The 14043-nt window shown below is 36.7% G+C and overlaps 1 protein-coding gene across 2 annotated transcripts; it reads left to right on the top strand.

Moving 5' to 3' along the window:
• The first annotated feature begins 1151 nt into the window (after positions 1-1151).
• On the top strand, positions 1152-13467 carry LOC137183721 (protein FAM3C-like). Of its 2 annotated transcripts, none has more exons than XM_067590978.1 (10): positions 1152-1300; positions 2033-2068; positions 3779-3862; positions 6082-6150; positions 6245-6353; positions 6512-6570; positions 6653-6703; positions 6789-6873; positions 8103-8229; positions 11580-13467. In XM_067590978.1, exons 1-10 carry the CDS (start codon positions 1282-1284, stop codon positions 11667-11669), a joined length of 729 nt encoding a protein of 242 aa, XP_067447079.1. In that variant the 5' UTR covers positions 1152-1281; the 3' UTR covers positions 11670-13467. The 2 variants fall into 2 exon arrangements, with proteins under 2 accessions (XP_067447079.1, XP_067447080.1); XM_067590979.1 differs by lacking the exon at positions 1152-1300 and adding an exon at positions 1315-1502.
• The last annotated feature ends 576 nt before the right edge of the window (positions 13468-14043 follow it).

The raw sequence follows: 14043 nt of genomic DNA, 5'->3' as shown, positions 1-14043 counted from the left end.
ACAGTTATCCTATTGCCTTAGCAAGTGTCCAAATGTCCCAGTCATAAGTTTGTGTTTTTAATCTTTATTTGTAAAACATCCCACTCATAAAGGCTGAAGTGTCCCCGTTACCATGACTACCGTCACAGTAAACTAATGTTAGCTATGCAGTCAATTTAACCCAGGTTGTAGCTGTTAGCTATGAACAATATGTTAGCCCGCTAGCTCAGTATAACCAACACTAACGGCAGATTAGCACTGATTAAAATACATTTCTAGCCAAAAGAAAGACATGACAGTCATTTTACAGAACTTGCTAACACACAATATATGTACCTCATGTTTAGAGTGTGTTTTTTTGTATTTATGTTTTTTGTGTGTGTATGTACGTACAAACCAGCCCTCCAGTAAAAACATTTGTCCCCCTGATAAAAGCTGAAGTTCTGACTTTCATAGTTTACATCAAAACTTTGACGTCATGTTTCATGAATCTGCTGCAGAACAAAATGAATCCAGTGATCAGCTTGTTTCAAAGCATTAAAACCCTGCTGTCAGCTGCTGTTTAAACTCTGCATGCTGCTGATATTAAGTCTAATAAACCTCCAGATTTTAATTCCACAACTTCAGCCTGTTGGACCAGAAACTCATCAGTTCCTCACAAACACAAATGATGTGTTGATTGACAAGCTGCTGCTGTTCATCATGTGGAGAACTAATAAAGTTTGTCTGTAGTCTCACAGTGACACACAGAACATGTATTCATGTGGGAGTCATGTGTAGACAAAAGGATTGAATAAGCTGTTAGGAACATGACATCAGATGCTAAACACTGTTAGAAATCTATTTTATTCTGACAGTTGTTTCTGATTGGTTACCTGCAGCCTGTTGTTATTGTTTTTATCTCAGTGTGTCTGATTGACAAATGAGTTGTTGTGTTTGTGTGTAAATTGAGCTGCTGTGTTGGTAAAGTTGTGTTGAATCTTGCAGGGAACCAATCAGAAAAATCTGTAAATTATTAAAATATAAAGTAAACATTTATTAGTTGAACATACAGAACGTTAGAGTAAAGCGACTGGAAGCTTCTTAGTGAAACGGTCTCAGTGCTGGTAACTTCATGCATGTAAATACTCCTTCATACTTTATAACGTTATCACCCGATGAGTCACATGGACTCTGACCTCCTGGGTGCAGCTGATTGGCTGTAACCAGGTGATCAGGCTGAGCGAGGCAGAACAGGATCAACTTGTTTGTCTGAACGCCTCCCGGGACTCGACAGAGTCATCGAGCCGGGACGTCAGAGACATGCTCACTGTGAGAATCGGTCAGTTTATTTAACATTCACTAAGCTTTATTCATAATGATCTCATTTCTCAGGTCAGGTGTAGTTCAGACGTGCAGCTCTGTGTTTAATCACAGAAGCTTGTATGTAAACAGATTTAGTTTCTGCTGAGGAGCTGTGATTCTCACCTCGTGTACCTGCACAGGTGTTTGTGCTTATTTAGGCTGACTGGACCTCTTTTAAGGTACTTTTTAGTTTTTACTCAGCTAAACTTTCTCTGCTTCTATAGAGCTGATCATTCAATTAGTCAATCCATATATCAGTAATTTAATAGTTTGAGTGATTTTCAAAAGCAAAAGATTTCTGCTTCTGGTTTCTCAGAAATGAAGATTTTCTCAGAAACAAACTGAATCTTTGTGTTTTGGACTTTAAGTCTGTCTGAACAACTAATCTGATTGCATCACTTTCAGCTCTGTGAAACTGTGATGTGGCATTTTTATCTCCTGACATCTCATAGACAAAATTATTGATTGAGAAAATAATTTGCAAATTAATCAGAAGTAGAAATTAATCTTTAGTTGCTACCAAAATGTTTGTATTCTTCCAGCTCTGAGAATGCTTGTGTTGTTGTACCTGTTTGGAAAAACTGACTGTTGACTTCAGTAACTTCTGTACTGACCAAAATACCTGAAAACACTGTGAGTGAAGCAGAAGCAGATTGAAACTGTTACTGTCCTATATCTCATAATTATTGTTTATTTTATTATTTTACAGGAAATACAAAAATGGCAAGACGACAAAACTACAGAAGTAAGTTTCCATCCCCCGACAGATTCTGTGTGTGTGTGTGTGTGTGTGTGTGTGTGTGTGTGTGTGTGTGTGTGTGTGTACTTTATGACGGTGGTTACTTCCTTATTACATACATATCTGGGTGTTGCTGATAATTCCTTCGAGTCATTCTGAAATGTTTTCTTTGTTTCAGCCACCACAATCTTCCACCTTCATTCATGTTTGAACAGTGAAACATTCGATGGAAGTTTGATCTACAGTCTGTCTATAAATCAGTCAGGTTTCCATAGTAACAGTAATGTAATCATTCCTCCTGTTCATACTGGATATTAAAAGATCCTTCAAATGTGCTTTCAATGGAAGTGATGGAGGATAAAATCCACAGTGTGTCCACACAGTCATTTAAAAGTCTGTGTGAAGCTTCTATTCAGCTTCAGCAGTCTGAGTTAGTCATATCAAGTGGATATCTGACACATTTACAGTCTTTTTAGCATCAAATTCCCTCTTTGTGTTTCCTCGGACAGTGTTTCCCTGTTGAGCTGCAGGTGGAAGTATAGAAACAAAAAGAGGAACTTTGGCACTAAAAAGACTGTAACGTTGAAAGATATCTTCTTGATTTGACTCATTTGGACGCTGAAGCTTCATATTAGCTTCAGAGAAACTTTGAAATACATTTTTGCAGAGAAGGAGGAATGTGGATTTTGTCCTCCATCACTTCCATTGTAAGGTTTATAGATAAGTGAAACTGTCCTTTAATGACATATTCTTATATTTATGTTTCCAGTTATTATAGAACTATAGATGTTTAAATGAACATTTTCTTCATACAATTCAAACATCCCATCATTTAGTGCATTTGCATCTCAACATTCTCTCATATATGTTTACATATAAACTTCATGGAATAGAGGCATCATGTAAAAGAATACAACAAGCAAGAAAAAACTAAAGTTACGGTAAAAAATAATAATAATAAAAAGAAAGATAATACACAAGAGATAATTTTCTGTATTCTGGCTCTTAGTTTTTGACAGAGCTAATATCCGTAGTGACCGTATATCTATAAAAATGTCCATTGTCAGCTGTATTTTAGCTGTGACATAATAAACACCCCAAATTTTCTTTATGAACATTTTAAGGACCTCTCGTTCATGTCAGCTTAAAGATGAAAATGTCTTCAGGTTCAGATCGTTTCTGTCACAACCAAGAACACAACTGAACGAGGAGCAACATAACGCCATCAGGCTGGTTATTAGATTTACAAAATTAGACACCAAATACAAAATGACACAAAGTGAAGAACTGAGATGAGCAACAGAGGAACAGAACTGCAGGTGGAAACGAATCAAAGAAACAAATACAACAAAAGTGTCACAGCTGTTGCTGGTTAATCAAAAGAAAAGAAAACCTGTCTGACGGCACTGACTTGATCTGCTGAAAACAAAACACGACAGACGGTTACAACCTGGACCAGTCCCAGAGCTGCTAAACCAGCGTCTCAGTGAGACACCAGTGAACACCAGCGTTAACTATTATTATTCATCTAACAGTCACAAGTTCACACCTGAGCCCTGATCAACACACACAAAGCAAACAGTTAACTAAACAAAACCTCTGTCAAACTAATCCAAAGCAAATAATATTAAACCCAATAAAGCCAGCTGGACTTTTGTGCTTTACAAGTTAGTTTACATTATTGTCTCACTCATGTTACCTGTTTCTGTCTCTCAGGGGTTTTGCAGTGCGTGTTGGTGTTGGTGCCAGCGGTTATTTTTATCACTGTCATGCTGCAGAAATACAGCAACCCGTTCACAGGTAGGAACATTTAACAGATAATGTGAACAACTAAGACTTTTATCAGTGTTTTATTTTAAAGGCTGCACTTTGTAATTGTTACAGCATTATTTAAATGATCTGATGGCATACTGTAGCTTCATGTTTCTAGGAGTTGGGACCATCTTGATTAAACTGTTGTGGAGGGGCAGCTATTGGTTAATAATCAATATGTTAACAGATTTATCATTTCACTCATCAGACTCATGATGGGCTGTTTTATTTTTTGTTTTTTTTTTAATAAGGATGCAGCAGAACCAGAGATATTGTCTTATTTTATTCCACACATTCTCCTTCTTTGTCAAATCTGCCGCCTACATTACCCACAATGCACCTGGACCTCTGACAGTTGGATGGGAAATTGACTTTTTTTCACAGAAGTCGTTTTAAGAAGTGACAGTAGGAAAAGCACAGGTGCACATAATAAAACATCCTCGTAAAGCAGCTGCTGGCTTGTTGTCAGACTAACGTGGTTTATGGGGACACTGAATAGAACAGAGACCATGTTGATGTTATTAGTAATAACGGAGGTTTTCCTACTATAGACTATTGATAAGTCAAAATGTCTGCTGTGAAAAAGCCTTTTATGGTGTGTGATGCTAGTAGCTGTTAGCCTCCAGCAGACGTCTGCTAACATCACTTCTCTCTACCTGCACGGCCCCAGATAACAGGAACACTTTATTTTACTTCCAGGACTTTTTGTCAATAATCTCCTAACAGCAGCTTTTCATCCTCAGACGTCTTTGAAAGGGTCGGGTAATTTGTTAATATGCAAATTATAACACAGACTAATTTCTGTCAGTTAAATTGTTAAGAGTCTAATTTATTAAGATTTCTTTTATAAATTAACAACCATGAATCCAAATATAATGAGTGTGTATTTACCAACTAAACCAACTAAACAATATTTTCTGTTTTCTCTTATAATTTGTATCAAACTGCACCAAACTGTAAAAATGTCACAGAAATTAACTGCTAAATACCTGCGATGATGATGATGATGATGATGATGATGATGATGATGACGATGATGATGATGATGATGATGGTGATTGATAAGTGGACGGCTGGTTCAGTATGTAAGGACGTTTTTATTTGTATTTCTATGTGTTAATTCTTGTTTCAAGCTGATGTCAGTCTGACTTTTCTATAAAAGAAACAAACATTTCAGGTCGACTGAGCTTTTTATCAGTTTGTGGTTTTATTTATTGTTTGTTTTGAGGATCTGATTATTTTTAAGATTTCTAAATGTATGGAGTATATCCTTTTTTTTAGTACTTTGTTTAGTTCTTCTAGTTTTGTGTTTGGTTTATTTGTTCCCTGTGTCAGAGAAAGTGCAGCACTGAGCGTGAATATGAGGTGAAGGTGGAAGCAGACAAACTGGTCTCACTTCAGTCGCAGCTCAATCTCACTTTTTAACAGCTTTTGCCAAGAAATCTGTCCAGGAGATCCTGTAGAACCGGTTTTATGTTGAGAATATTTCCAACTCCTGATTTCTGTCACTGTAATCAGAAGAAATAAACACATGATGCTGTAAAAGAATGGTAACGTTAGCACTAAGCTAACACAGGTCACTTTATTTAATATGTTAATATGTTTAATATAGAACTGCAGCTACAGACATCAGAGACTCGAGCTTCTTTACAGACATGGAGGCTTGTTTACATCCACCTACAGCCTGCATTCATGCACTATCGACGCCTCTGGTATTATATACACACTAACAATCACTGTGTTAAAGTTGGATCTGTTACTGTGAACCAGCGTTACACACAACAAGCTTTAGCTAAACACGGTCACAGATTTATTGTTTCTTGTACAAAAGGATGTGCAGATGAGATCCAACAGATACACAAGTTATGAACAATCGATAACAAACCCTGACATGTCAGTTTGATAAGATAAGTGGCTCAGAACACCATTAACACAGTATTGTGTCGGTGCCGTATTCACCCAAACTGGGATAAAGGCGAACCCAGTGATTTTTAGTGTGTGGGTCAGCAGGTGTGGTACCAGCATGCACCTGGGCGGCGAGTCTTCTCATATCTCTGCAGAGCGTCAGGAACCTTTTTATTGCAGTTTATTTCTGGACAAACAGCAGCTACAGTGATATAAAAGACAGATGTTTGGTGGAATATCCCTTTAACTCTGTCAGTACGTGTTTGTTCATCCTGTCAATAAAACTCTGACTGTTGTTCCAGCTGAATGGACTCGTGCATTATCTGGAGGTTTGGACGCCTCCAGGACCAGAGCGCCCTCCAAACAGTCAGGTGAGAGATCGATAACACACCTGATCAGCTGCTCAGGATCAATCCGTCCGACTCATCTGATGGGATCCGTTAATGTTTTGTACTTCCTGTCCAGTTGGATCCTGTTCTCCAAAGAGAGAGTGTCCAGAGGATCACTTCAGCTTCTTCATCCAGAGCGGCGCCGCCAACGTCGTGGGTCCAAAGATCTGCGTGGAGAACAATCTGTGAGCAGCTTCTTCTTTTCTTCACACACTTCCTGCTTTCATCCGACTCATAATAAATCCGACTCATTTTAAAATTCTCTCAAATTTATGGAAATTCACAGTTTTAATATTAAAGACGTGTTGCTGACGTGTTGTTGACATTACACAAACCTCCTCAGGGCTCTGGGAACAGTGAAGAACAACGCTGGTTTTGGGATCAACATCGTTATTATAAACGGTGAGTGTTGAACCAGTGAGCTGCTGCATCTTCCTGCATGATAAACTGGTTTCAGGAACATTTACACGTTTCTGTCTAACAGGGAAAACAGGAGAAGTCATGAAGACCGATCACTTTAACATGTACAGCGGCGGTAAGAAGCATCTTGTATTTTAATTGATATGTTTCAGCTGCAGTGATGGTTTGATTTAAAGATTAAACACATGTTTGTCCTGCAGATGTGGAACCTCTCATCGAACTCCTGAAGAGCATCGAGAAAGGTTCTATTGTTCTGATGGCGTCTTATGACGAACCTTCATCAAAGTAAATATAATCTCTCTTCTCCAAACTGCTATTAAAGGACGAGTTCACAGTTTTTCACGTCTGTCTATAACCAGCAGTCAGGTGTCTGTAATCATTCCTCCTGTTCATACTGGATATTAAAAGATCCTTCAAATGTGCTTTCAATGGAAGTGATGGAGGATAAAATCCACAGTGTGTCCACACAGTCATTTAAAAGTCTGTGTGAAGCTTCTATTCAGCTTCAGCAGTCTGAGTTAGTCATATCAAGTGGATATCTGACACATTTACAGTCTTTTTAGCATCAAATTCCCTCTTTGTGTTTCCTCGGACAGTGTTTCCCTGTTGAGCTGCAGGTGGAAGTATAGTAACAAAAAGAGGAACTTTGGCACTAAAAAGACTGTAACGTTGAAAGATATCTACTTGATTTGACTCATTTGGACGCTGAAGCTTCATATTAGCTTCAGATAAACTTTTAAATACATTTTGTCCTCCATCACTTCCATTGTAAGGTCATTATGAAGGGATCTTCTAATGGTCGGTATGAACAGGAGGAATGATTACAGCAAGAAACACAGGTTTCACTGTTCATTTGCTGACTGACTGTTGGTTTAAGACAGATTCTGCTAATAAAGCTCTAAGAAGATTCAAACTTCCTGCTAACTACGTTTGAATCAGAGTTCATAAAGCTCTCGCCGAACAAACAAACCAGTTGTGAGTTTATGTTTTGTGAAGTAAAAATGGTGAAACATTGAAACAGAAGATTAGTCTTATTTAGTCGTAAAAGTTTATTTTCAAACCAGGTGTGATCTGGAAGTATTTTCTGATTGGTTCCCTGCACAGTTGAACAGCCCAGAAGCCCCGCCCCCGCTGTGGTGTGATGGTGTTTATATCAAACAGCCCCTCAGACTCGGAGCTGAGCGGCTCGCTGTTCACTGTTTTATTCAAAGCTTATCAATATTAAACGTGTTCAGCAGTACTCGCCTATGTGATGATGATCAGATGAACAGTGAAGGACAGACACAGATTTGTTCCTTTATAGTTATATTTCACATATTTTTATTGTTAATATTCTATTTTATATGATTAATTATCACTTGACTTGTGGTATCTGTATTGTGATTGTTATTCATACAACACCGAGGCCTTGTCTGTGCAAACCTACATGAGATGAACCTGACTGGGATCCTGCAGGAGTGATGATCTCTGAGCTTTGTGTGTCTGTGTGTTGAAAGCTTCACTGTGTTTCGCAGGTTGAATGAAGATGCCAGGAAGCTGATCGCTGAGCTGGGCAGCTCCGCCGTCCAGTCTCTGGGCTTCAGAGATAACTGGGTGTTCGTTGGTGGGAAAGGAGCTGCAGTGAAGAGCAACTTCGAGAAGGTAAAAACCACCAGATCAGATGCTCTTTAACCTCCGTTTAACCTCCGTAACCCCGCACAGCGTCGAGGCATCACTGCATTAAATATGAAACACACAAAACTTTTAACTTCTAGATTCAGATGTTTCAAAAAAAAAAAAAGCCAAATATTAAAGATGAGTTAGAGGGAATGTGCTTGATAAAACATGTCAACAAAATGTCATAAAGTTTATTAATGTAGCACTTTTTTGAGTTCTTTACAGAATAAAAAACAAACACTGTGAACGTTGGAGGATGAAATAAAGTTAAATAAAGATATAAAACACAGAAACACGTTAAATATTCATAAACACTTTTCTATTGTTAATGTTTTAAGAACAGATGTTTACAGATGCAGCCTGTCGGAGGAAAACGTTTAATAATAAATAAATAAATAATAAATGTTTTCCAGAAGTTCTGAGTCGGTATTTATCAGAAAAAACTATTTACAGTGTAATCATCACTTCTTAAAAATTAAACTTGTATTGATTTGTGTGAAAACTTTAAATGTTTGAATAACGAACAACAATCTGATATATTGATCATGTATAAATATATAAATGTGGATGAAATATAAACTGAGCTGTGCTGCTGTTGGTAGAAATCAGATAATAACAAGAATCAAAGTGCTGCTGCTTCAGTTACGTGTTATTGATCCTGATCAATGATATTGAGTCCGATCAGACAGATGATGGAGGATCGACTCTCTGACATTTAAAGTTCAGAGCTGATTATTGTCTGATTATTTCCATCAGTTCTTCTTCTTCTTATGAATCTTCTACATGTTCAGCTGTTGTTGACGTTGTCAGAAAGGTGATGATTCTTCTTCCTGTTAATTATTGAGCTGTTGATAGATGATGGTGAACTGGAGAGAATCATATCAATAAAAACTGAAAATGTGTCTGTTGATCCGTAAATTTCATACGTAAACTGTAAATTCCTCCTCAGGTTCAGTAATGCTGCGTTTCCGCTTCACTCTGTCGGTAACATGAGAGAAATAATCTGGTTCCAACAACAAACCGACACAAACTACCAGATTAAACACAGGAGTTTAAAGGAGTTTAAAAGAAGTTTAAAGGAGTTTAAAAGGAGTTTATAGGAGTTTAAAGGAGTTTAAAGGAGTTTAAAAGGAGTTTAAAGGAGTTTATAGGAGTTTAAAGGAGTTTAAAGGAGTTTAAAAGGAGTTTAAAGGAGTTTAAAAGAGTTTAAGGGAGTTTAAGGGAGTTTAAAAGAGTTTATAGGAGTTTAAAGGAGTTTAAAAGAGTTTAAGGGAGTTTAAAAGAGTTTATAGGAGTTTAAAGGAGTTTAAAAGGAGTTTATAGGAGTTTAAAGGAGTTTAAAGGAGTTTAGAGGAGTTTAAAAGGAGTTTAAGGAGTTTAGAGGAGTTTAAAAGAGTTTATAGGAGTTTAAAGGAGTTTATAGGAGTTTAAAAGAGTTTAAAGGAGTTTAAAAGGAGTTTATAGGAGTTTAAAGGAGTTTATAGGAGTTTAAAAGAGTTTAAAGGAGTTTAAAGGAGTTTAAAAGGAGTTTATAGGAGTTTAAAGGAGTTTAAAAGAGTTTATAGGAGTTTAAAGGAGTTTAAAGGAGTTTAAAGGAGTTTTAAAGAGTTTATAGGAGTTTAAAAGAGTTTATAGGAGTTTAAAGGAGTTTAAAGGAGTTTATAGGAGTTTAAAAGGAGTTTAAAGGAGTTTAAAAGAGTTTAAGGGAGTTTAAAAGAGTTTAAGGGAGTTTAAAGGAGTTTAAAGGAGTTTAAAGGAGTTTAAAAGGAGTTTAAAGGAGTTTAAAAGAGTTTAAGGGAGTTTAAAAGAGTTTATAGGAGTTTAAAAGAGTTTATAGGAGTTTAAAGGAGTTTATAGGAGTTTAAAAGAGTTTATAGGAGTTTAAAGGAGTTTAAAGGAGTTTATAGGAGTTTAAAAGGAGTTTAAAGGAGTTTAAAAGAGTTTATAGGAGTTTAAAAGGAGTTTATAGGAGTTTAAAAGAGTTTATAGGAGTTTAAAAGAGTTTAAGGGAGTTTAAAAGAGTTTAAGGGAGTTTAAAAGAGTTTATAGGAGTTTAAAAGAGTTTAAGGGAGTTTAAAAGAGTTTAAGGGAGTTTAAAGGAGTTTAAAGGAGTTTAAAGGAGTTTAAAAGGAGTTTAAAGGAGTTTAAAAGAGTTTAAGGGAGTTTAAAAGAGTTTAAGGGAGTTTAAAAGAGTTTAAAGGAGTTTAAAGGAGTTTAAAAGGAGTTTAAAGGAGTTTAAAAGAGTTTAAGGGAGTTTAAAAGAGTTTATAGGAGTTTAAAAGAGTTTATAGGAGTTTAAAGGAGTTTATAGGAGTTTAAAAGGAGTTTATAGGAGTTTAAAAGAGTTTATAGGAGTTTAAAGGAGTTTAAAGGAGTTTATAGGAGTTTAAAAGGAGTTTAAAGGAGTTTAAAAGAGTTTATAGGAGTTTAAAAGGAGTTTATAGGAGTTTAAAAGAGTTTATAGGAGTTTAAAAGAGTTTAAGGGAGTTTAAAAGAGTTTATAGGAGTTTAAAAGAGTTTAAGGGAGTTTAAAAGAGTTTATAGGAGTTTAAAAGAGTTTAGAGGAGTTTAGAGGAGTTTAAAGGAGTTTAAAGGAGTTTAAAGGAGTTTTAAGGAGTTTAGAGGAGTTTAAAGGAGTTTAAAAGAGTTTAAGGGAGTTTAAAAGAGTTTATAGGAGTTTAAAAGAGTTTATAGGAGTTTAAAGGAGTTTAAAAGAGTTTAAAGGAGTTTAAAAGAGTTTAAGGGAGTTTAAAAGAGTTTATAGGAGTTTAAAGGAGTTTAAAGGAGTTTATAGGAGTTTAAAGGAGTTTAAAGGAGTTTAGAGGAGTTTAGAGGAGTTTAAAGGAGTTTTAAGGAGTTTAGAGGAGTTTAAAGGAGTTTAAAGGAGTTTAAAGGAGTTTTAAGGAGTTTTAAGGAGTTTAGAGGAGTTTAAAGGAGTTTAAAGGAGTTTAGAGGAGTTTAGAGGAGTTTAGAGGAGTTTAAAGGAGTTTAAAGGAGTTTTAAGGAGTTTAGAGGAGTTTAAAGGAGTTTAAAGGAGTTTAGAGGAGTTTAAAGGAGTTTAATGAGTTTAGAGGAGTTTAAAGGAGTTTAGAGGAGTTTAAAGGAGTTTAGAGGAGTTTAAAGGAGTTTAATGAGTTTAGAGGAGTTTAGAGGAGTTTATATTTAACTGACTTTTACACTGAAAACATGTTTGATCAACAGTTTTTATTCTCCAGTTTGTGACTAAAAGTGAAGAATTTGAGTTTCAGCCGTTTGATAAATAAATATGAGTTTCTTGTTGACGTGGTTTTGTTCTGAATCAGCTCTCTGTTTGTTTCTCTGTTTGTCTGTTTTAGCATCTGAAGAACGACAAAGTGAAGAATAAATACGAGAGCTGGCCCGAGCTCATCCAGCTGCAAGGATGCATCCCGAGGTATCTGGAGTGACGCGCTGTTCGAACATGAAGCAGCAGCTGGTGTTTGTACGATAAGAAGACAAAGAAGATCAAACCAGTTAGTGACTTAATGAAAAGTGAAGCTGTAAACTGTGTTTGTCCTGCTGGTCTGGATGAACCAGTTCTTCTCTTTACAGACACAGTTACGTTACAAACAGCTGCTCTCTCCGCTGCTTCTTTCCTCACTGAGTCTGTTACTGTGACACAAAGAGGAAAAAGACAAAATACTTTTATTATTCTTAATTTTAAACATTTTACTGGGGTCTGAAGGTAATAAATAAGCTGCTGAGGAAGTAGTTTATGGTGGAATCAGAGGAAACTGTCCTGTAAATGTCGTAGAAGAAGATATGAAGCTGAACGTGTCTGGACGTCAGACTTCCTCCTCTCAGAGATCAAAACCGATGATGCAGACGTCTGTTCTTCATCTGCTCGTAAAGTCATTAATGTTCACGTTGTCGAGGATGATCAGTGGCAACGACTGTCATCAAATAGTCTGGATGTTATATCAACTACCGAGTCTCTTCCTCTGTTAGCCATGTTAGCCATGTTAGCCATGTTAGCATGTTAGCCATGTTAGCCATGTTAGCATGTTAGCATGTTAGCCATGTTAGCATGTTAGCATGTTAGCAGCGTTACTGTGGAGGACGATGAAAATATCCGTTTAATGAATCACCGAGAAGGTTTGAACAAACATTCATGTTCCTCAGATGAAGATGTTTCCTCCAGCGCCACCATGAGGAAGGTTTTCACTTCTTCACTGAAATATTTCAACAACTACCGGACGGATCGTCATCATATCTGTTTACTACGTTCATGTTCATGTTCATGTCAGGATGAACTGAGATGTGCTCAGACCAAACGAGAAGCGTGTTTCTGTGTTTGTTTGTTTGTTTGTGTGTTTGTGTGTGTGTTTGTGTGTTTGTTTGTTTGTTTGTGTGTTTGTGTGTTTGTTTGTGTGTTTGTTTGTGTGTTTGTTTGTGTGTTTGTGTGTGTTTGTTTGTTTGTTTGTGTGTTTGTGTGTGTGTTTGTGTATTTTCTGTTATTTCCCTCCAGTCTCTCTCGTCTCTGTATCTTCATGAAGTTCATTCATTAAATGTTACGTGTAAGTTAAAACATTTGAACTCGTGCGGATGTGAACGAGTGTTTTTGGTTTCTATGCACTCGCAGCACATGAAAACTCACTTTGCGTTCGGTCTGAATGAAGTTTGATCGTCTGACTCTTCATCTGGTCGACGTTCCCTCAGCTGATCAGATCAAAGCACAAACACGTCTCTGCCGTCGTCAGTGTTCTTCAGTTTGACGTTCACTGTAACCACTGATGTGTTTGTTTATTATGAAGTTATTTAGTTGTTTTGTGGTTTATGGAGTTAGAAGCCACTTTAATATCTGTTTGACTGTTTATCTGTATGCATTTCTGTAAATGTAGTTTTGTTTTGTTTTGGGGGTTTTGAGGTTCTGTTTGGTTTTCACTGAGCAGGTTTTGATTACAGACGTCACCTGCTGCTGCTGAAAGGATCAAAGCTTGAAACTTGAGGAAGAAATAATTAATTAAATAATAATAATAATATCTTTATTTATGTATCACTATCAACACAAAGAGCTTCACACAGAATCACACATAAGAACAATAAAAGAAGAACAATCTGATTTGGTGTTTGAACCTTTTCTGGGTTTTGAACTTTAGCTTGTCGGCTCTTCTTTCTGCTTTTGGTTGATATTTGGGGTTTTTTTTGTTTTTTTGCTCAGAGCTGCAACAAACCGACAGAAACATGAATAAAAGCTGCATCATAGTTTCATTTGATGATTTCCTACAATAGTTCTAACTGCATCTCCTCAGATCTTCTACAGACTGTCAACACATCTCTTCTCTCAGGTTCTTCCCACAAACCCTGAAAACTGCCGTCATCAAACCACAAAAGATAAAATCTAGACACTTCACCAAAGAGCAACTACAGGCTCATATCAAACCTCCCGTTTTTAAGTAAAATCATTGAAAAAGCTGTTTTTCAACAGTTGAACAACTTCATGGCTTTAAACAACTGTTTTGATGTCTTCCAGTCAGGATTTCTACCGCAGCACTGAAACTGCTCTTGTGAAGGTCTTCAGTGACATAAACTTAAACACTGACAGTGGCAGAATTACAGTATTAATATTACTGGATCTCAGTGCCGCATTTGATACGGTCGACCACAACACATCACTAGACAGACTGGAAAACACGGTGGGACCTTCTGGCACCGTGCTGAACTGGTCTGAATCCTACTTAAAGGACAGAGACTACTTCATCTTTGAAAGTCAGATAAGAATTAAACTTTCTTGCTTATTGAAAAATGACTTTTTGATGAAATAAAAGATATTTTAAGAAG

Source organism: Thunnus thynnus, chromosome 5 (assembly GCF_963924715.1).
Source record: "Thunnus thynnus chromosome 5, fThuThy2.1, whole genome shotgun sequence".
NCBI classification, from domain to species: Eukaryota; Metazoa; Chordata; class Actinopteri; order Scombriformes; family Scombridae; genus Thunnus; species Thunnus thynnus.
Note: the sequence above shows the minus strand (reverse complement) of the source record. Positions and strands in the feature narration are given on the sequence as shown.